The sequence below is a fragment of the Thunnus albacares genome, chromosome 18 (genome assembly GCF_914725855.1).
Source record: "Thunnus albacares chromosome 18, fThuAlb1.1, whole genome shotgun sequence".
Taxonomy (NCBI): Eukaryota; Metazoa; Chordata; class Actinopteri; order Scombriformes; family Scombridae; genus Thunnus; species Thunnus albacares.
In genome coordinates, this window is record NC_058123.1 from 9,881,922 (window position 1) to 9,903,871 (window position 21,950).

Below are 21,950 nucleotides of genomic sequence, written 5' to 3' on the forward strand. Positions count from 1 at the left end.
AGTGCATTACTGACAGTGCCACCACGTGAAAACACAAAATAAGCTACCTGATTAATTAAATTAAATGAATGCAGGCCAGATCCAATGTCTTCACAGTTTTCCGTCAAATATTTTGTGAAGTGTACCGGGGGGTCAGGGGAGTGCAGACAGCAGTTAGTAGAGTGGAGGTGACTGTCATCAATCAGTGCCATGTGATGGCACATTTTGTCCAACCTTCTGTTGTCAGATAAGTTGTTGCCGGTGTAGTGGGCTAGATGACGAGCTGTCTGTCTGTAAGGATTTAAGCTACTCATGATTGAGCTTTATGAAAGCTCTCACACACTCTTAAAGCCTCTTCCAAGGGGCTTTTTGGGACACGTTTGCATCTAAGGCACAGATGGTGCCCCCGATTCACACCCTGTGTTTACCCCCCTGAAACAGGGTTAACATGCATTTAGCCTCAAACCTGACTTATTAATGGTTGGTCCTCATACTTAGTTGTTGCTGCCTTTGTTTTTTTCTTGTTCTACCAGGTCATCATGCACCTCCTGTAGACCACCTGTAGGCTCTCCATGGTGCTGTCTGTTCACATTTATGTTTTCCGTCTGCAGTGGCAGGCATGTAGAGCTACAGTTTGGAAGCAGAGATGTGTGTCCAGGCTAATCATACAGTACACACAAGCCACTCCTAACTGATTCTTTTTTTGTAGTGAAAGAATTAAATGGTTAATCCTCAGTGGTTCCATTTTTCTCTAATTTAAGAAAATAAATTGGAAAATATGATTTACTTTAGAGTACTGCAACTAACTAGAGCTGCAATGGTTAGTCAATAAATCAATTACTTGATCAACAGATAATTAATGGCCAGCTATTTTGATAATCAGTTAATCGCTTAAGTCAAGTTCAAGCAATAATGCCAAGAATTTAATGCTTCTAGCTTCTCAAATGTGAGCATCTGCTCCTTTTCCTTGTAATAAATTACAGTAAATTGAATCTCTTCAAATGTTTTACTGTTGGTCAGATGAAAAAAACAGACATTTGATGTCATATCATGTTCAAATTGTAATGGACATTTTTTACTGTTTTCTGCTGTTTTATAGACTAAACAGTTAATCGAGAAAATAATTATCAGATTGATCAATAATGAAAAGAATCTTTAGTTGCCGCCCTACAACTAATTATGATTTTCATAAAAAATTAATCCGATTGATTAATTTTGTGGTTTATGTCTGTCCAACACTCCCTAACCAAAGACATTCAGCTGACAATTATGTAAAAATCTTCACTTTAGAGCTGCAACCAGAGAATGGTTCGAGTTTTGACTGATTAATTGATTATCAAAATAGTTGCTGATTCATTTTCTGTTGATTGACTAATCACTTTTTTGACTCATTGTTTCAGCTCTGGATAAGTGTTTTCTTAATTAACTTTGTCTTGTTGCCCTACCTAGAGATCATCTCCATCACTGTACAGTAGCATAACCTTGTCACTGTGTTTATAAAGTGTACCACGGATGTAGATCAGTGACGGTTGGCCCCCCGTACTGGGTGCTAAGGGGATTTTAGGGCCTGTGATCTGACAGCGTTCGTTCTAGTAATCCTATTACTCTGACTGCTGCTTTGCCAGACTACTGCATCGTACAGATCCGCACTCAGCATCTCCACATCACCATGGTGTTAACCTCTTGTTGCAGGATGCTCTGTTGCCCCAACTGGCTTACCTTATTCCTCAGCCTGCCTGCCAACTTGTTGTTTCTACATTCAGACAGTTTGCTCTCATTTTTGACTGAAAAGAAATATAGCATAACCAGTGCAGAAACAGTAACTGAAGCCAAAAAGACTTCTTTACTGTAATATATACTCCTGGCTAAATCCAGACAGCTTTGCTTGTTGAGCCAGTGAGGCACTTTAGAAATGATATGAAACTATGTACTCGGTCTAGAAAGCAGTGGCATGTGTCCTGGTCGCAGAGCATAGCTGGCAGATTATCCATCACCGGCTTGGCTTTGTGGAAGTTGTTCGTATTGAGTGTAAAGAAATACTTATTGTCATTTAGGGCTGCAACTAACAATTATTCGATCAGTAGTTTGGTCTATACAATGTCAGAAAATGTTGAAAAATGTCGATCACTGTTTCCCAAAGCCCTGTTTTGGAATATCAAATATGTTGTCTTCTGCCAACCAACAGTCCACAATCCAAAGATATTCAGCTTATTATCACAGAGAACTAAAGAAACCAGAAAATATTCACACTTAAGAAACTGGAACCAGAGAATTTTGCCATTTTTTCTGGACAAAATGATTCAAAACAACAAATCAATTACCAAATAATTGCTATTAATTTTCTGTCAATCGATTACTCGACTAATCTTTTTTGTCAACAGACAAACACTATCACTGAATGTAGCCACTGTTGTCTTTTTGACCAATGCTCTTGTTAGAAAGAAAAAACATAATATAATCAGACTTAGCTGTTTATGTGATTAATCAAATTACTCCATCTTTTATTTGTCTGGTTAAACTGTGTTCATTACGTAAGTGAAATGAGAACTCACAACCATACACGCACACACACACACACTCACACACATACAAATACACATACATACAAATGAAATGTCTACAAGACAAAAGCAGAGATTACAGACAACGTGAAAGAAACAAGATCATTTGTAAAAGACAATTACTTCATAATCTCAGCACACATGAGATACTACAAACTCTAATTCATTACACACATTAATTTATATCTGAGTAACTAAACCAGATACATCTATTACCAACATAAACCTTTATTAGGGTCCAAGGGCCATCCAAACCAGGATTAGAATGAGGGTTAATCTATATAGTTGTTTAACCAGTTGCCCAAAACATAACATTTTCCAGCCTAAAATGATCTTACTTTGCAGTAGAACCACAGTAGATGTATAACTGAGTCCCCGCTGCTCCAACTACAACAACAATGATCTGATAAACTGTGTCTCATTTTCTTCAATTTCAGTGGCGTTACATGTGACTCAGATCAGGAGTCACCACTGTCTCTTAATTTGATTTAACCTGCTAGATGACGTTTTCTGTGTCAGACCGTCTGAAGACTGCAGGTGTAGTTCTGCCTTTCCTCCATCTTGTCCAGGAGTTAGGACGTGTCTTCCTGATTCACCATTTTTTAAAACATGTTGAAGCCCATCTGTTATTTTGTCTGAAACACAGATGAGATCAGAACTCGGTGTTACATCACTGTGGATTTGGGTTTTCAGCTGGCAGTAACCTCATGACTATATGTCCATTCAGGGACAGGAAATCCTTGCGTTGCCTTCCCGAGTGCACACGTGGTATTTCGTGTGTACCTGTGTGCACCTTTCTGCACATATGTCACCGAGAGTGAGTGTTTGGCATGCTCAGGTCGTTCCTTTGTATTTCCTTCATGTCACATGTGACTAACTCTGAGTATCCGTCGTCAGCGCTCTGGGACTGGCTGTCCTTTCACTGTGCCTGTCAGCGACTCACTCAGGCGTGGGTCCATTCTCACTGCAAGGGCACAGACACTGGAGGAGTGCCTGCCTGGGCCCGCACTGGGGCTTAGCTGCTTCCTCTGACAAGCCTGCATCAGGAGTAGTTGATTCCTCTCCAGAGGTACAGGTTAACTGATCCCACATCACATTTACTGTTTTCTTCCATTGCACCTTCCCTTCCTGACCTCGCTGCTTTTTAATTCTAAACGAAGGACATTATGATTATCAATTAAGTGCACCACATGGTTTCCTCCCAGAGTTCAAGAGCTTTGATTCTTTCCCTGCTCCTGTGCAGACGTATTAACAAGGGCCAGAATTGATCAATTCTGTCTGTCAGCTATAAACACACTCGCAGTGTAAGTAATGAAAGTCATTTATCTAGAAAAGTCACAGCTGTAGCTCCCAGATGGAGCTGGCACAGTGTCACTGCCAGCTGTGGTTGCTTATCTGTCGACCAGAAGATTGTCACTAAAATCCAGAGTAAAGAGTAAATTCTTGTGAAGCAGTCGCAGTAAAAGCTCAACAGAAACAGAAACCCTTCAATCAAAACTGCCCCAAACTCTATTTGAAAAACATGCTCACTTCACAATAAAAGCCCCAGTTATTCTACACCCTGCCAGTAAAATTTCAGTGTTGCGTGTAACCCCGCTGTCATCGAGAAGCCCCCATCAAGCAGCCCTTTAATCGGGCTGTTTCCTGTTAGCACCTTCTCTACCACAGGACCAGACTGCTGCTGCTCGCTGGGGGCTGCCAACAGACTGGAGCCTAGGAGTCCAATCCATAATATCTGCACTCATGCGGAAGCCGCTCACGTAGGCACAGACAGGCACCGGCAAGCAAACGCACACACGTACACGCTTTTTTTAATTTTGATAGCCTATCTAGCTCCTTATCGTTCTTTTTTTCACACGCAAACCAGCCAGCAACACAAACTCCCTGTCTGTTTTTGATCTAGGCCAAGGTCATCGTCCGTGGCGACTGTCAAGGTAATTGCTCCCTCATACACGCTCCTGCTGACTAATGATGAGATGTGCCAGTTCACTCCGGAGGTTCGGGCCTCTACGGTGTCATGGGAGTCACTCCGTCCTCCCTGTTTGGCCGTGAGGCTGAGACGCCTGTCTGAAAATACTACTCTCAGGGAGAGAGACTAGTTGAGCAGCGGTGATTAAAGCTCCGCTTCATTGTTTAAACTAATGGGACATTGAAAGAGGCAGCTGCTTGACTGTCAAAACATGTGATTTCCTCCTCCAAAAATTAGCACACACAGTTGGGAGTTTAACATAAATAAACTCGCTAATTTTGTTTTCAACTTGTTTGCTGCTACTTTGATTTCCAAGAAGTCTCTTTTCAGGGTAAATGCTGTTGTGTCTCTCGGTTCAGTTCAGCTTCCAACAGTCGTCTCTTTGTGTGCCCAATTGGGGGAAAAAAGCAAAATTCCTTGGAAGTCCCCAAATCCTGGGAATTGTAATGAAGGGGTTGCTAGGTTGCGATGTATAGGGCCTATTGTGGGCTCCTGTATGGATTCAATGGTACTACAGGGAGCATCAATGACCCACAATGCACCCCGCATTCCTCTGCTTTTCAGGATCATTGAAGGGGAGTGGGGGGTTGCCCAAAATTTCTTATTCCATGATTTGGTTCGCAAAAAACCTAAATATTCACTCTAAAAATATCAATGAACAGCAGGAGAGAAAACAACTGTCCTTTTCCAACTTTTTTATGTAAAAAGTTCTGAAGCCAGAGTTTCATTCTCTTAACTGAACATGTAAGACTCACCGGCCTTTCATTAAAACATTGCTGACAGGTGCCTTTTGGAGCCAGGAGGTTTTATTTTGAGTATCTGCAGTACAATTACTTCCATGTAATGACTGGGAGCCTTGTTCCTTGAACTGCACTCCCTCTAGGAAAGAGGACGTCAACATCATAATACTGGAGTCCTTAATGTCCTCTGGGATGTCCTCTCCTCTCCACTTAGCTCTGATTTAGATCTTGATCTGTGTTTGAGGATTGTAAGACCCACATATTTGCTTTATGTGTGTGCAGAGTGTGCTTTCTGGCTCACTGGTCCAAGCCAAATAAGGATAAATGATCCATCATAATCATAATCGTAGCAATTGAATACACTGGAAGTGAATATTAACAGCTTCTCTCTAAGTTTTAATCCAAACTAAATTGTATTCTTTGCAAGTCTGCGTCCCAGTGCTAACAAAACATCAAGTTTCTCTTAGTCGCTTGGTCTATAAAAGGTCAGAAAATGGTGAAAAATGTCCATCATCTCAACCTCAAATGTCCAGTTTTGTCCTGATCATCAGACCATGACCCAGAGATACTTAGTTTACTGTCACAGAAGCCTAAACAGGCCAGAAAATAATCTCATTTAAGAAGCCGGTGCTAGAGAATTTTAGCATATGTCTCTTGAGAAATTACTTAAATAATGAATCAGTTAGCTGATAAATTCTCTGTCAATGGAATCGACTAATTTCTGCAGCTCTAATCACGTATCTGCTGTGGCTGATTAATGTTAACAGAATATATTATACATAGAGATGCACCAATCCAATACCAGTACTGTATATTGCCTAAATCTAAAATCTGAATACCTCACTTTGTGGAACTCATTGCACTAATTTTTACGTAAAGTAAAATGAGGTGATGGGAAAACTGAGTCAGCAACCTGCAGTGACTGAAAAAATGTCACGTCATGCTGCTGAAATTTACATATTTTCACAACTTAATAGTTTATTAACAACTAGGATGAACTATCAGAACAATTATTGTGGAATAATGATACATATGGAGTCCAGTGGATCTCTGTACAGCATATTTACTCATCAAGAGCTTTATTTTAAAGCTCTGGAGTTCCTGTTATTAAATAGTGATTATAGTGAGTAGATTATTCATGCCACATTGAAAAACTGCCCTGAAACTGTCAGAGCAAATTCTATTGTCTTAGCTTGATCAAATATTACTAATAAAAAGTGAATGGGCTCTTCTCTCCCCTGGTTTGATCTTGTATGTTACGTCTCTCTTTTAAAGAGGCTAACCCAAAATTTAACCCAAAAAAAAAAAAAAGACTGGACTCACTAAGACAGATTTCCCTCACTCATTTTGTACACATAGCAACAGCCATTGCTATTCACTCTGACGCTTTCATAATAGATTGCAGAGTAGAACGCTGACTGAAAATTTGTTACGCTGTCTGGGAAGACTGATGAGTCTGACGGCTTAAACACTCACATCCAGACTGGGGGAAGATTTGAAATATATGCTCTCACTCTGCTTGCTTTAAGCCTGTGCTGTAACGCTGCAACACTCTCAGTCACTACTTGAGGCATAGTTTTAAGGCTCTAAGACTGCATCTTAGAATGTAAAGCCCATGTCCTTTGCATGCCTGCCCAATCCACATATTAGTCATACATTCATTACAACTCATGCATTATTCCTAAAGTCTGTCTTCCCTAAATTTCTCCAACATTATACAGAATTTTTGAGAATCCGTAACAGCAGACTAAAGCAAAGTAAGCTCCTCTCTGACATATTTTTATGCCTTGCTGGAAGTTTTGTAACCTGACATGCTGAGACTTAGGGGAACTTGGGTTAATTGTTTGTTCCGGTGTTGAGAAACCATAGGAGAAACCATAACAATGCAAGTGCATTAAAAGCTTGAATATTTCAAAACACTTTGCACTTAAGCAAAGAAAATATAAAATTTTCATACTTTGGATGAAGTTGCAAATTCCCATTTTGCTTCACCAGAATGCTGGCATAAACTCTGAATTATGAACGAGCTGTGTGTGAGTGTTTTGACACAGTGCGAGTGAAGGTATTTGCATGACTTTGCAGGTATGTGTTAGAGTTTGTGTTTGTGTGAAGCTCACAAGAGCTGCAACGATTAGTCCGCTAATCGATTAGTTGCCAACCATTAAGTTAATCGGCGACTATTTTGATAATCAGTTAATTATTTTTAGACATTTTTGGAGAAAAAATGTCCAAAATTCTCTGATTTCAGCTTCGCAAATGTGAATATAGTCTCCTATGACAGTAAACTGAATATTTTTGGGTTGTGAACTTATGGTCAGGACAAAATAAAACATTTGAGGGTGTTATCTTGGAATTTTCTGACAATTTATGGAGCAAATTAATCGATTAATCAAAAAAATAATCGTTAGTTGCAGCCCTAAAGATCACATATATATATGTGTGGGTTTTTTTAGAGTATAAAGCTTTATATTTGTTTTTACACCCCATTTTAATTATGTAACTAACATTATTCTTAATTGATGCATTCAGTTGATAACCTTTTACTGCCTCCTTTCAGTCGTAGGGCTCCACATCTGGCAGGTCGATGCCCGAAAATCATTATTCTGCTCAATCGCCTTTCTCCAAATTACTTCATCTCATTAATCGCCCCAGAAATCGATTCTGCACAGGAATTGTAAGGCCGCTCCGAAAGACACAAATAAAGCTCAGCACCTGGTTTATGGTTTCACACTTCTCCTTTCATCTCACCACCACCATCTCACCGTACTGCTTCTCTTTGAAGCATGAACATTTATCTATTCCTCCTCTGTAAACCGTGGTTAGCGTCGCTCTCCCTCTCTGTGGTCTGTTTCCTCCTCTCCCTCTCTAAACCTATTCTCTATTTAATCAGCTCTCTCAGGATTCAGTTCTGTATAATTAGAGACTGAAACTTTAATCACCATGGATCCAGGGCAGGGAGAGCATGGCGTCTCAAACAGACACAAGCAGAAAAATTAGCATGAAAGAAAAGTATGGAAACGTAGAAATGAATGTGACAAAAAATGGACTTCATTAAGTTGTGACATTCATTCGCTGTCGGTCTGCACTTGTTCAGGGACAGTGTGGACACATATTAGGTTCACATAGGACAAATAAAACCCAAACTACCTCATAATCATGTCTGGTAGGTCTTGACTTGTTCATAATACTGAGCTAATTGTGCCAGTTCCGCATTGTGTAGCTGGATTAAAAGGTCAGAGTTTGCAGGAGGTCTTTACATAACAACAGCTGTCTCCTCACCTCCTCTCATTCTGTCTCCTTCTATCTGTCCACCTCTCCTCTAATCTTCCCTCCTCTGTTTTTCCATCTTTGTCTTCTTACCCTTGATTTGTCTCCATACTGGCATTCATTTTGCCCCTTTTTTCAACATCTCATCCTGTCTTCTCTTCTCTTTCCTTTACTTATTCATCTAGCTGAAGACTTCACTTATGCTGTGTATTAATATTTTGGCAGAATGTGGAAAACAGAAAGCTGGATGCTGGCCTCCTGTGTCTGCAGCAGAACTGGAGAGAAAAAAAATGTTAAATTATCCAAACTTTACCTCTGTGGTGAATACAAGATGTGATTAAAATTCAAGACCTTGATGTTTGGCCATTTTATGAGTTTTAGAGAAAAAAGATAGATGGAAAAAGTTCTGTTAGTCTTGTGTCTGTGACCTGTGGAGTTTCAATTTATTTATAGTGCAAATTATTACTTAGAGACATTTTAAAATGAAGTCACATTTGAAGACTACCTAGTCATTTAGTGCCACTGAATGGATTGTTTTTTTAAGTATATCAAAGGAATAGTTCATTTGGGGAAATGTGACTACTCTCTTTGCTCTCTTGTTCAGACAGAAAGCAAAGCAACATTTTCTCCTTGCCTCCTTCGCACTTAATTGACCGCTGGACCATTTGTGTTTTTTTGGCCCTAAACAGCCAAAATACCAAAAACTGTACATTAGCTGTAAGCAACCAACGCACCAACCGTGTCTCTCTCTCCTTTTCCCTCTCATCTCCTTATGTTTATGAAGAATTCATAAAGCTCGGGGATAGACGCAAATCTTTCGCTCAAGTTGAGACATTTTCAACTCACGCAGATGCTTCTTTGCATCAGTTTGTGCCGCCCGAGTCGATACACGTCTAATCACATCCTTCCGTTGACTTTGTATATAACCGTGCCACATCTAAAATTTGCTTCTCATGTGGTCTAAACACTCTCATATAGTGGCTGGTTCAAAGTAAAAAAAAAAAACTGCCTGTGCAGATTAAACAAATGAGATGTAATTTGTTTATTAGTGAGATTTACAAGTGCTGGTAAACAGATTTTTTCACCTTCGGACAGACACATACAGACACAAGAGTGGTATTAATCCTCTCATCTAACTCAGCAAGAAAGTGAATAAGTGTATAAGGGCTGCAACTAAAGATTATTGTCATTATCAGTTACTTGGTTGATTATTTTCTCAATTAATCAATTAGTCGTTTGGTCTGTAAAATGTCAGAAAATGGTGAAAAATGTCGATTACTGTTTCCCAGATCTGAACATGCAACCTAAAGTATCTTCTTTTGTCCTGACCAACAGTCCATAACCCAAAGATATTCAGTTCACTATCAAAGAGGACAAAAGAAACCAGAAAATATTCAAATTTTAGCAGCTGGAAACAGAAAATTGTTTCGTTTTTCCTTAAAAAGTTACTCAAAAAGATTTATCAGCTATCAAAATAGTTGGCGATTAAGCTGTCGATCGACTAATTGATAAACCGACTAATAGTTGCAGCTCTAAAGTGTATTTCCTAACATTCCTTTAATCTGCCAAGGTTAAACCTCCTTTTTCTCAAAATCCCCATGACAACCAGAGAGCCATTTTCCATCACAGCTGATTTACACCCCACAGTTCTGACATACCTGACATTTTAAGCTACAGCTTAAAAACTAACAAGTCCAACACCTGCATTCTGTGTATTTCGTCCCGTGATAAATGACTGAGGCCTGGAAGTCCCACTGTAGGCCTTGATAGCTGGTAGCTAACAATAGTTGAACCCTGCTTCATGTTTAAAAGTGACACTAATGTGAGTAGACATGCCAGACTTGCTAAGTTCCTCAGCTGAGAGCTCGGCCAGCTGACGAGGTGGAAACGTGTTAGTCACTCAGTGCAGACACAGCTGTTGTGTACCACTCAGCAAACAGAATGAAGGGAAACCCATATTCCTGGACCTTTTTACTTAAATGTTCTTGTTTAATGTAACTGGGTAGTTTTGTGTTTCATGTCCCTGAGAAGCAGAGAGAAAGTAAGCCAGGGAGATCAGCTGTACATGGCCACATGGTCATTTCCTGTCACTTTAGATTTATAATATGATACTATCAGCCATGTGACAGGTTCTCAGGATTTGTATTTTAGAGGATTAATGAGGTATAACTGACAATGTCATTAGCCACATATAATGAGAGTCAGAATACAGCTGAACTGCTGTGGGTATTTTTGACCTTTTGTGTTTTGGCTGTGGTGAAGTCACAGTGTCCTTTCTCTTTTTAATGGCATCAGAGAGCAACAGAGAAGTTCTTTGTTTGGCTTGGCTACTTATATTCATCAGACTTTATCACCGCTCTGCCAAGCTATTAAAGATTCTGATATATTAAAGTGCACTGGAGATCATGTTTTAATGCTGACAGATTGTTCCTACTTATGCCCTTAATTCTGTCAGCATGCCAAATGTGCAGCAGGACACACTTAGGTCACTCTCCCTGCAATGAAGATGTGGGGTGCATGATTTATCATGCATTGATTTTTTTTAAACTCCTCTTAAAACTGATCGTTTCAGTCATATGTGATCAGGTGCAACCACCAAACTTACATTATAAAAGTGTAATTTATATACATACATGCAGTTTATTGTTTGCTGCCTGTTCCAGTCTTATATTTTGAGGTATTTCATACAGAAAACATGAGATACCATTAATATGTAGTGCTAATATTCTAATTTTCTTTTTGTCTGCCTAGTTTGAATTCAAGGCCAAGAACATCAAGAAGAAGAAGGTCAGCATTGTTGTGTCTGTGGACGGGGTCAAGGTGATACTGAGGAAGAAACAGAAGGTGAGTCATTAGTGATAATCTCTAAAAAGGATAAGAAATAACCCTGTTTCTCCAGATTCAGAAAGCAAACATCAGACTGAGCAGTTTGCGTATTGTAGTAATAATAATTGTACAGTATAACTTGATTCGATTTGTTTTTGGTGTGAAACTGTTGCTTTATCACAATCATCTTTCTAATACTCAGAGAAAAGAATGGACGTGGGATGAGAGCAAGATGCTGATCATGCATGATCCCATTTACAGGTCAGTCAGCCTATGTTCATATGTAAAACAAATATAAAATCTCGTGATCTTTGCCTCTTCATTTATACACCCAGTGTTTAAAGTCCCTCTGATATTCCTGTGTGTGTTCTTTTTAGCTTTAACCAAGGTAATTACAGTGAGTATACAGTAGATAATATATACTGTGTGTCTCTCAATGGAAATTATATCCTCCAATTTGGCTTCTGTGGATGAAGCTGAAGTTTTACCATTCAGGACTAATATACATGAATGTGCTATACATGCCAAATGCAGTTGCATTCTTTAGGCAGCATAATGAATAATCTATAGCTCGTGCATGTAGTTAGGAGAGCATATGTTCGTATACTTTAATGCATGTAAGTATTCCAGGGAGGCACTCTGCTCCCAGATTGTATTCATAGTATTCTGGTATTTTCAGAGCAAGTGTGCAACGTTCAGCCAAATTGCCACTTCCCATAAATTGTGAAAATGATTTTAAATGATGTGTTGGATTATGTTAAAAGATGAGAGTGTGCCCAAAGAACAAAATGCATTTATTATGACTTTAACGTCTAATCCCCTTCCCTGTTTGCATGGTGATGATGGAGCCTGTCAACCAAAACAGCAGCGGACATGCGAAGCTGTCAAGCAACTCACAGTAATTAAACTGTTGAGTGTCAAAATTATATTACCTGTCAGGTGCTGAGAAGAGATTGAAAATTATGAAAACAAAGTGCAAGCAGAAATTAAAAGGTTTTTGGTGAGGAGAGTTGTGAAATTATGTATTCTTTTGTAATGTCTTGGCTGGCAAGAACAGAAACAAGCAATTATTACTAATCAGGCAATCTCTTCAAAGAAGTGGAAATCTCAAACAGAAAGTGGTAGGCGGCCACTTAAAAGTGTCTCAACATTAAACAGGCTTGTGTATGACTCTGTGCACTTGAAAATTGTGCGTGTGTGTTTGTAAATTATGTATATATCTGTGGGAGGATCTCGTTTGGCAAAGCCACACCTCATCAAGGGACTGTTTGTGTTCAATATAATTAGCCTTGCTGGTGTTTCTGTGTGTGTGTGTGTGTGTGTGTGTGTGTGGGAGTGCGGTTGGGATATACTGTATAGCACTATATCTGTCATGTGACTTTTGGTAGTGGATGGGTATAATCTGTTTGTCTGGTTCCCAGTAGGGATGTTTTATAGCAGTGGAGCTTCAGATGGAGAAGCAGGTCTGACCCTTCTCTCTGCCAGTTTACTGCAGAGTGTGTCGGTTCAAGGTTGCTGGCAAGGACAGAACCCGACAGCATACTTATACGACAGGCGGTGTATACAGTATAGTAGTGTACTAGCATGTCTTTGTATAGTATAAGTATTATACCGTAAATATACCCCTTTCTTTTTATTTATATCTGAATAAGGTAAATTCTTCTTTTCTTATTCTTTTCTTTCTTATTATGTCATCAGTAGGATATTAATGAAGGTCTTTTATATTTAGGTTTATGTAACTTAAAGGGGACATATCATGCTTTTTGTGATTTTCTATTATTTTTATATTGTCATGACGTCGGATGTCTATGTTAAACGTGGTCAAAGGTCCTAAACTTGAGTGGAACGTATGTAAAAATGCTCCCTGCAAGTCAAAAGCCAGAGCTACCTCTGCTTTTTCCTCATGATGATGGGAGCTGGCCAATCAGAACAGAGTGCACCTTAAAGAGACAGGAGCTAAAACGGCCTGTTTCAGACCGAGGCTGAACTGAGCGGCTGTATAAAGGGCCCGTATAAGATAAATAAGGATTTTTTTGAACTTTAAATCATGCAAAGATATTCAAGTAGAGCCCCAGAATATAAATATAGACCTGGAAATGTGCATGATATCTGCTCTTTAATATTCAAGTTTTGCATCATGTTTTCCAGGATTTTCTACGTGTCTCATGACTCCCAGGACTTAAAGATTTTCAGCTACATCGCAAGAGATGGGACCAATAATTCCTTCAGGTGTAATGTCTTCAAATCCAAGAAGAAGGTACAGTTTGAGTCAGTTCATACACCTCCTGACTGTGGACGTTGGCCAGCAAACGTCTGACCAGAGATACAGACGTGCTTATCATTAAATTATAGTTTTTGGGGGGACTTTTGTGCTGCTGCTCTTATGTGTCATCGCCCCTGAGAACTCCAGTTTAAATAACTGAAAATGAAACTGGCATTCAGCAGTCGTATGGGGAGAAACCCGTAACTGCAGAGAGGAGAGGAGGATGATATACCAATTTAACCAAGTACAGCAGCATGAGTGGGCTTTAATCTAATGCAGCCGTGAGACATGTTGCATTTTAAGTAAGGTCCTTGCTTCTGTGCACTTTTTCCTTTTGCCACCAAATTTGCTGCTGTCATTGCTCCTTGATGTAAACCCCAAGTTAACTGTGGAGAATACAGCTTGCAGACTTGAGTGTGATTTGATTTTGCTGTGTCCAGATACCTGTGACTGAGGGTTGTATATATTCTGTGTTTTTCAAATTTCATTGTTGTTGTTTCATTGTTTAACAATTAATTACCTAATTTTGTCAGCTCTGTTAATGGATTTTGCTTTTTAAATTTGATCATAAATTATATATCCTGTGGCTTAGCACTGAAAGAGGCACAAGGATTACAACTGCATATTTCACAGAAGCAGACCCATCATCAACTGTGTCTTTACCTTTCCTCAGTCTAGGCTGTTTTCTTGTGCACTGCTGCAATCGTTGTAAGTTACTGCTGTCTGCCGCCTTGGCTCAGAGGTCTTGTATTATCAGTCATCTGTAATGAGGATTGTACCACAGAAGTGATAGCATTAGTCTCTGAACCGGGGGTATTCAACCGTGGGCTATATTCCGGAGAGTCTGCAGGTTTTCCGTCCATCCAAAGACTACTGATTAACTCTTCTCAAAGCAGACAGGGGGAACTGATCAGTGAAATTACCTGCTGTGGTGTTTCTAAGTGTCTCCACTCCTTTCTCTCTGCCTCTCTCTCTCTCTCTCTCTCTCTCTCTCTCTCTCTCTCTCTCTCCTCTCCCCGTGTCTCTCTTTCCCTGCCAGACACAGGCCATGCGTATTGTACGGACAGTAGGTCAAGCCTTTGAGGTGTGCCATAAGCTCAGTCTGCAGCATGCAGAGCAGGATGCAGACGGACAGGCTGATGGAGAGAGTGACAACTCCACAGAGGAGCCCAGCAGTCATGGTGAGGCCTACCTAATAAGACTGTGCACCATCTACAACACATGGTTTTGCCTTTTGTAGGCTACATTTAAATACACACAGATAAATAGACATTTCTGACGACTTTTTTGCTGATTTTCATAACTACAAAGTGTAAAAATGTGTAAAAATATGATGAAATGTTAATGATTATTACAATAAAATAATGCATTCACAGTTAGCAATAAAATCATGAAAACTTTGTTCACACTGAACTGATACTTACGCTCTGTTGAGTCTCTTTGTACAGTTTAGTTTCTGTTTGTTTTAATTTTACAATGTGCAAACACCTGCTACTTGTTTGAGACTTTCACCTGTGAGATAATATACAGCCAACAATACTTTGTAGGCCAAGCAGAAGAAATACTGTGAATATAAACAAACATACAAAAACTAAATTACTGTACTAACTCTTTGTTGCTGGACTGCTGAGGAAGATATTAGCTGGATTCTTCTTAATATGTTCTTAGGTGAAAAAACAAAGTGTGGTGGTGCTAGTGGACATATCAGGAAATCATAAAAGTCCTCAGGATTCATCCTCTAGAGGTCATAAACGTCTGTACAAAGTTTCATGGCAGTCCATCCAACAGTCATTGAGATATTTCTATCTGGACCAAAGTGCTCAAATGACCAATCCACAGACAGACTGACTTTGCTCTCCCTAGAGCCAAGCCTAAAACTCAGTATAAAACAGTCACTCTTAAACTTCCTAACAAACCCGCCCCCCCTCCCCCCACTTTCTTTCTCTCTCAACCCAACTGGTCAAGGCAGATGGCCGCCCACCAAGAGCCGGGTTCTGCTTGAGGTTTCTACCCGTTAAAGGGCGGTTTTTCCTTACCGCTGACGCCAAGTGCTTGTTCATGATGTTCATAAATTAAAGAGTATGGTCTAGGCCTGCTCTATGTGAAAAGTGCCCTGAGATGACTTTTGTTGTGATTTTGCACTATATAATTAATATATATAATTGATTGATTGATTGATTGAAATCATACCAAATGAGGCTCTTGAGATACATGAGTGAGCATGATGTGGAGAGTTTTTAATACGTGTTTTTCACACTTACCAATGGAGAAAACTGCACATTCAATATTTAAAAACCCAGTTAAACAGACAATATCAACATCTTATCCCATTCCAAGAACGACTGTGATAGCACAATGGATAGAAAATGTAATAAAAAACGTGAACTAACCAAATTTTACAATTATAATAATCGTCACAACAAAGGCATGCAAATATACAGAAAGCTTTGTGGTTACTGGGATGTGTCGCACCAATGCCCTCTTCACTTTTTAGATGTTTCATGAAGTGAGTCCCATTATGGTTTCTCACAAAAGCAATAATGCAACCATTCTCCACACAGAGAGTTAGTATATTAAAACCTCATAACTTTAACATCTGCTCTAAACAATGTTATTGTAGAAAACATGGTGTTTATGAGCCTTAATTGGTCATTTTGGTAATACAAGGACCATCTCTGTCCTTTCTGAAGCTTGACCATGGCCCTGTTTAGTGTGATTACATGTCTCTTTATGGCCTAAATGGAACCGTCAAACCTCACTACCTCACTAATTTAGCGCAGTGATCAAACAGTGTCAACACAGACGTCTGGTTACACAGGGATGTAAACAGATTTTTGGGGACAACATTGAGGCTCATGCTGTGTTTATTTCATGTGGGAACAGAGGGCAGCGATGGGAAAGATTCCTATGATTACAACATTCCCGTCATTGGACGACACAAGAGGGTGATGTCAGTCAGTGTTTCCAGTAATGAGTGTAATTTGCACACACTGAATGGGTAGTTGTCTAGCATTGAGCTACAGTTGTGTGGCATACAGAGTTGATCATGTGGGGGTAAAAATCTGTGTGTGTGTGTGTGTGTGTGTGTGTGTGTGTGTGTGTGTGTGTGTGTGTGTGTGTGTGTGTGTGTGTGTGTGTGTGTGCTCAAAATAGCATTAATTTAGGGCTTAGGCATCAAAATTCAGACATTAAGACACTCACTGTATGCATTCTTCTACTGCTAGGTTGGATATACCAGGGCTTTCAGGAGGATATTAAATTCCTGAAACTATATAAGCTATATTTATATTCTGGATTTTTCAATGAGGGAGAAGTAGTAGATGCCATTTTAAGGATTTTAACAAGATAATTCAACCTTTTTGTGGAAAAATGATATTAGACAGAAGTCAAGTGTATGTAGCTACTGGCAGAGTACTAACATATTCTAAACACTTCTAAAAAAGTCTCTTCAAAAGTCAAGAAAAACAGACTCTGGAGGTAATGGTAATGCTTTGTTTGTTGTCTCTTTGTATTCTTCTACAGCCCGTAAACTGACAGGAGCAGAGCGAGGGGAGGAGGACAGCAAACAAGGAGGAAGACGAGGAGGAGAAGAGCCGTCAGCCGGCACCTCACTGTGTGAAAAGGCAGTCAGTGAAATTCTCCAGAGCCTGGCTGAGCTGAACGTGGTCAAACCTGGACAGACCATCATAGTAAGATACTGGGACACACACATTGAATTTTTGAGGGTGACTGATTGTGCTTACAGTCCTGCCCTACATTATAAAAGCAAACAGCATTTCAATTTCAAAGGTTTGAGATTAGATTTAATGGAAACAAATAACAGAGGTAAACTGAAATTGGACTCACATTTTCGAGCCAATTTTGCTAGGAGATATACTGTTAACTATAGATATTACTTTTACTCATTTTATTTTAACACCTGCTGAGTCATTACCAGCCCAGACACTTAGTACTGTGTTCTTCCCACATTATACAAAGGAGGAGGTCTAGCTAACGTTAGCTGTCTCTCTTTCATGGGTGCATTTGTGGTGGTAGCAAATGACCGGCTGTCAAAACTCCAGTAATGACTGGTCCTGTGACCTCAGCACTCCATACATTACAACATGACTCACATCACAACAGGGAGTAACTAACAAACATAAAAAAATGTACACTAGTGTAGGGGTGTTGTCACAGCAGAAAAATAAATAAAGTTCAAATTTCTTCTTTTTGGTAATTACAATTTTGACCAAATATGTACACAAGTCAAAACAAACACCAACTTTACTGTATATACAACTGTATTTACTGAGTTCTTAGCAAAAATTAATTTTGATTCCAGTTTGATTTTAAAGGACCAGTGTGTGGGATTTAATGGCATCTAGTGGTGAAGTTGCAGATTGCAACCTCCCCCTCCCCCTCTACTTCCAAGTGTGTAAGAGAACCTACGGTTGCTGCGAAACTCGCGAAAAATACCCTAAAAAAAGGCCCCATCTATTGGTTTGTCCATTCTGGGCTACTGTAGAAACAAGGCTTTGCAACATGGCAGGCTCCGTGGAAGGGGACCCGCTCTGTATGTAAATATGAAGGGCTCATACTAAGGTAACAAAAACACAACAATTCTTATTTTCAGGTGGTTACACACTAATTAAAACATACTCATGAATATTATATTCTCTTTCTGCCAAGTCCATTCCACTAGATGCCGCACTGCACCTTTAAGTGATGCATGCTCTCTGTGTGAATTAATAATATGTGTTTCACTACTCGAGCTACTGTATTGCATTTTAACTGTGAAGGGCAGTACTTTAATTTCTCTCCTTGCTGTGGTTGTATTTCTTGTCACAGTCATTGGGCAGCTAAACCTTGCGACAGCAAATTGCATTTGTTAGGACCGCCTCACATAAATACATTTGTATGAGGTATTTTTTTATTACTGTTATAGTAAATTTTCCCCTCAATTACTGACACCAGCGGCAGGGATAAAGTAGCAGCAGCATCCACATTTAATGATCACAGGTTTCTTTTCTCTAGACAGCTTCTGTCTTTGTAGCCACAGGACATTGGCTCTGCCGTGATTCGTGATTCATTGCTTTGGCTATAGTTGTGTTTTGATGCTATCTGAGCATAGTGCTGCCAAATGGCTCATTGAACTAAGGAAATACAGTATAGTGCTTTGTCATTGACTGCAGTGCCTGACCAGATCATTGACTGCAGCTCCAAGTTGGTAGAAGATACTGTAATAGTAATAATAATACTTATTATAATAATAATAAACTGTATTTGTATAGCGCTTTTCAAAAACAAGTTTACAAAGTGCTTCACAGACTAAAAATAATAATGATAATAATAAAACAAAAAGAAAAACTCTAGTTAAATGCCATTTTATAAAAATGTGCTCATATTTTCAAGTTCTAAGAACCCTAGCTGTGGTATTTTGTACAAGTTGGAGGCGGTTGATGGGTTTCTGGGACAGCCCAGGAAATAATGAGCTACAGTAATCTAAATGGCTGGAGACAAAAGCATAAATGAGAGTTTGTGCATCACTGAATGAAGGAAATGAACTAATCTTGGAAAAACTCCCGACCTAGCTGATAGCCTATTTGTTGATATTGCTAAAACGTTTAGAAAAATTCAGGTCCGAATCAAAGATTACTACCAGATTTCTGGCCTCATGGGTGCACTGCAAACTTTGGTACACTAAAGTCTGGCTTACACAATCCCTGTGTGCTTTGGGTCCAAATACCATCACTTAAGTTTAGTCATTGTTCAGGATTAAGAAGTAACTGGACATCCAGGACCTTATGTCTGCAAGTCAGGCTGTGAGTGAGGTAACTGAGGTGAGGTCTGATGGATTTATGGATAAATAGATTTGTGCATCGTCTGCATAAAAATGGCGAGAAATATTCGAGTTGCGGATAACTTGACCCAGTGGTAACATGTAGATACTGAACAATAAAGGGCCAAGAATAGACCCCTGTGGAACGCCGCAGGTGATATTTGCATAGCTAGAGAAGACATTCCCAACTGATACAGAGAAGGTTCTGTCCATCAGGTAAGACTTAAACCAGTTTAGAGCAGTCCCAGTCAGGCCCACCCAGTTTTCTAGTCAATCAATTAATATGCCATGATTGGCGCAGCAGAGAGGTCTAACAATAATTAAGCAGTACAGCAGCCAGCATCTGAATTCATCCTATTATTATTTAAAACTTGTAGAAGTGCAGTTTCTGTACTGTGCTAAATTCAAAAACCAGACTGAAACTTTTCAAAGAATGAGTAGTCATTCATTATGATATGATCTGTGAATATACAACTTTCTCCAGTACTTTGGCAAGAAAGGGAAATTTGGATATGGGTCTTAAATTATTAAGATCGTCGGTGGTTTGATTTTTTTCAGTAGGGGTTGAACAAAAGCCAATTTAAAAATTGGAAGAATAACCCCTGAAGATAAAGACTTGTTAAATGTAGCTAAAATAACTGAAGATAACAAGGCAGAAACTTCTTTTAAAAATCTTGTGGGTAAAACATCTAAATGAGAGGAGGAAGATTTCATGGCATTAATCATCCTTAGTAAATCTGATTGAGATACCGGATAAAAAGAATTAAAAATCTGATACACCTCTCTGTGTGATAGAGTAAACAGAGATTGCATGATTTGGGCTCTAATGCTGGAAACTTTATCAACAACAAAGGACTAAAATGTCTCACATCTCTCAATAAAAGAGACTTTATTGGAATCGGGAGGCAGTGGATAAGGGAGTTAATGGTCCTAAATAGCAGCTTGGGGTTATGAGGATTTGCAGCAATTAGATGTGAGAAGAATTTGATTTTTCTTCCTTTACAGTGTTAAACTCTTTTAAAAGTAGGTATACTGTAGGTATGAAATGACCCGGTCACTCTTGCACTCTTATTTCCCTGCATTTTAGATTTGGCAGGCTTTAAATGAAGTCAGGAACTTACGATTATCTCTCACTTATGTTTTGACAGTGTCAGGATGAAAAGATGCAAACATGCAGGATTTGGTGTGTCATGTTGGATTTGTCACTGGAGTGAGTGTGGTAGACAGAGTGGGATCGGGGAACCTGAATATTCCTACTGGCTGCGAAAGGGGGACACCTAATCCCAAAAAACCGAGTCTGTTTCCTTTGATTTCTGAGAAACGCCACCATAATCCCATTGAGGGGTTCATGAACATCTGCTCTATGGAGATAAGCAAGGAGCGGGGGAAGGAGTAAGAGAGAGAAGGAAAGAAAGAACTGGAGGAAGGAATAATGAGAGATCACGATAAAGGAATAGAAGACTGTCCGAAAGATGCACACTATATAAGGTGGTGGTTACTTTGGATGTGGGGGGGTGGACAAAATAACAGAAACGCCTCAGAGATAATCTGAGGTGTTGAATCAACTTGGAGATTCTTGAGGTCATAGTTTAAAGGGCTGCTAATGATGATTATTTTCATCATCATTTACTCTGCAGATTAGTTTATTTAACTATTTTGTCTGTAAAATGTCAGCAGACAATAAAAACTGACCATTACAATTTCCCAGAGCCTGAGGTGATGTCTTGAAATTGATGATTTCGTCTGAGAAACAGTCCAAAATGCAAAGATATCCAAGTAACTATTATATAAAACAAACAAAAGCAGCAAAAACCTCATATCTAACAAGCTGGAACTTGCCAATGCCAATAAATGACTTGTATGATTGACAATCAGAATGGTTGTTGATTCATTTTCTGTTGATTAGTTAATTGAGTTGTCAACATTAGAAGTTTGGATTGTTGTTAAGCAAATATCCAGCTAGGTGTCAGTGTCAGCACTGGTGAGGGTGTCCGTTGTTACTTCATGTTTGGCATATGTATTGCAGCAAAGGCCGATTTCGATTGGTCATACCTGAAAGATTGGATCGTCTAAAGTGATCAGAAACATGATTTTATACTACAAAATAAAAAAATTACTTTTCTTTTGCATTTATTTCAAATTCTATTCTTATTTAGAGAAGCTGATACTGAGGTAGCCTATCTCAGATACATTCTCTGAGAAACTAAGTTGAATGTGCTGTGTGTTACAGATACAGTGTGCTACTCTGCCCTCTAGAGGAGTGTTGTAGGAGTTACAATATACAGTGAACTGCTGTATTAAAGAGTAGTTCTGCATGACAGAGGCAGCAATTTATGCAAATTTACAGACCTACATTTTATGTGCTTATGTTTGAGTTGAACATACGTTCTCACCGGAGCCATCCCCACACACACACACACACACATTAAACGCATCTCTCTTGTTCAGTGCTGATATCACCGGAGACACAAACACACAATTGCTCCCCACTATGTGAGAGAGGGGGGTGAAGTGAAAAGCTGCTTAG

General features: G+C 39.3%; 1 protein-coding gene and 1 long non-coding RNA gene across 2 annotated transcripts in view; one reads left to right on the plus strand and one right to left on the minus strand.

The window, feature by feature from the left end:
• The window catches only part of si:dkey-34e4.1 (carboxyl-terminal PDZ ligand of neuronal nitric oxide synthase protein), a 58,802-nt gene that overhangs the window by 18,427 nt on the left and 18,425 nt on the right, over positions 1 to 21,950 (plus strand). Inside the window, exons 3-7 of the mRNA XM_044334267.1 lie at positions 11,268 to 11,360; positions 11,545 to 11,603; positions 13,491 to 13,599; positions 14,645 to 14,786; positions 17,128 to 17,294. Coding sequence (XP_044190202.1) covers positions 11,268 to 11,360; positions 11,545 to 11,603; positions 13,491 to 13,599; positions 14,645 to 14,786; positions 17,128 to 17,294 — 570 coding nt within the window. The remainder of the gene's footprint in view (positions 1 to 11,267; positions 11,361 to 11,544; positions 11,604 to 13,490; positions 13,600 to 14,644; positions 14,787 to 17,127; positions 17,295 to 21,950) is intronic.
• On the minus strand, positions 7,432 to 21,905 carry LOC122968789. The gene is made up of 3 exons (XR_006398890.1): positions 21,891 to 21,905; positions 11,113 to 11,116; positions 7,432 to 7,556 (listed from the first exon to the last, which is right to left on the minus strand). It is a non-coding gene; the product is annotated as an uncharacterized LOC122968789 (long non-coding RNA).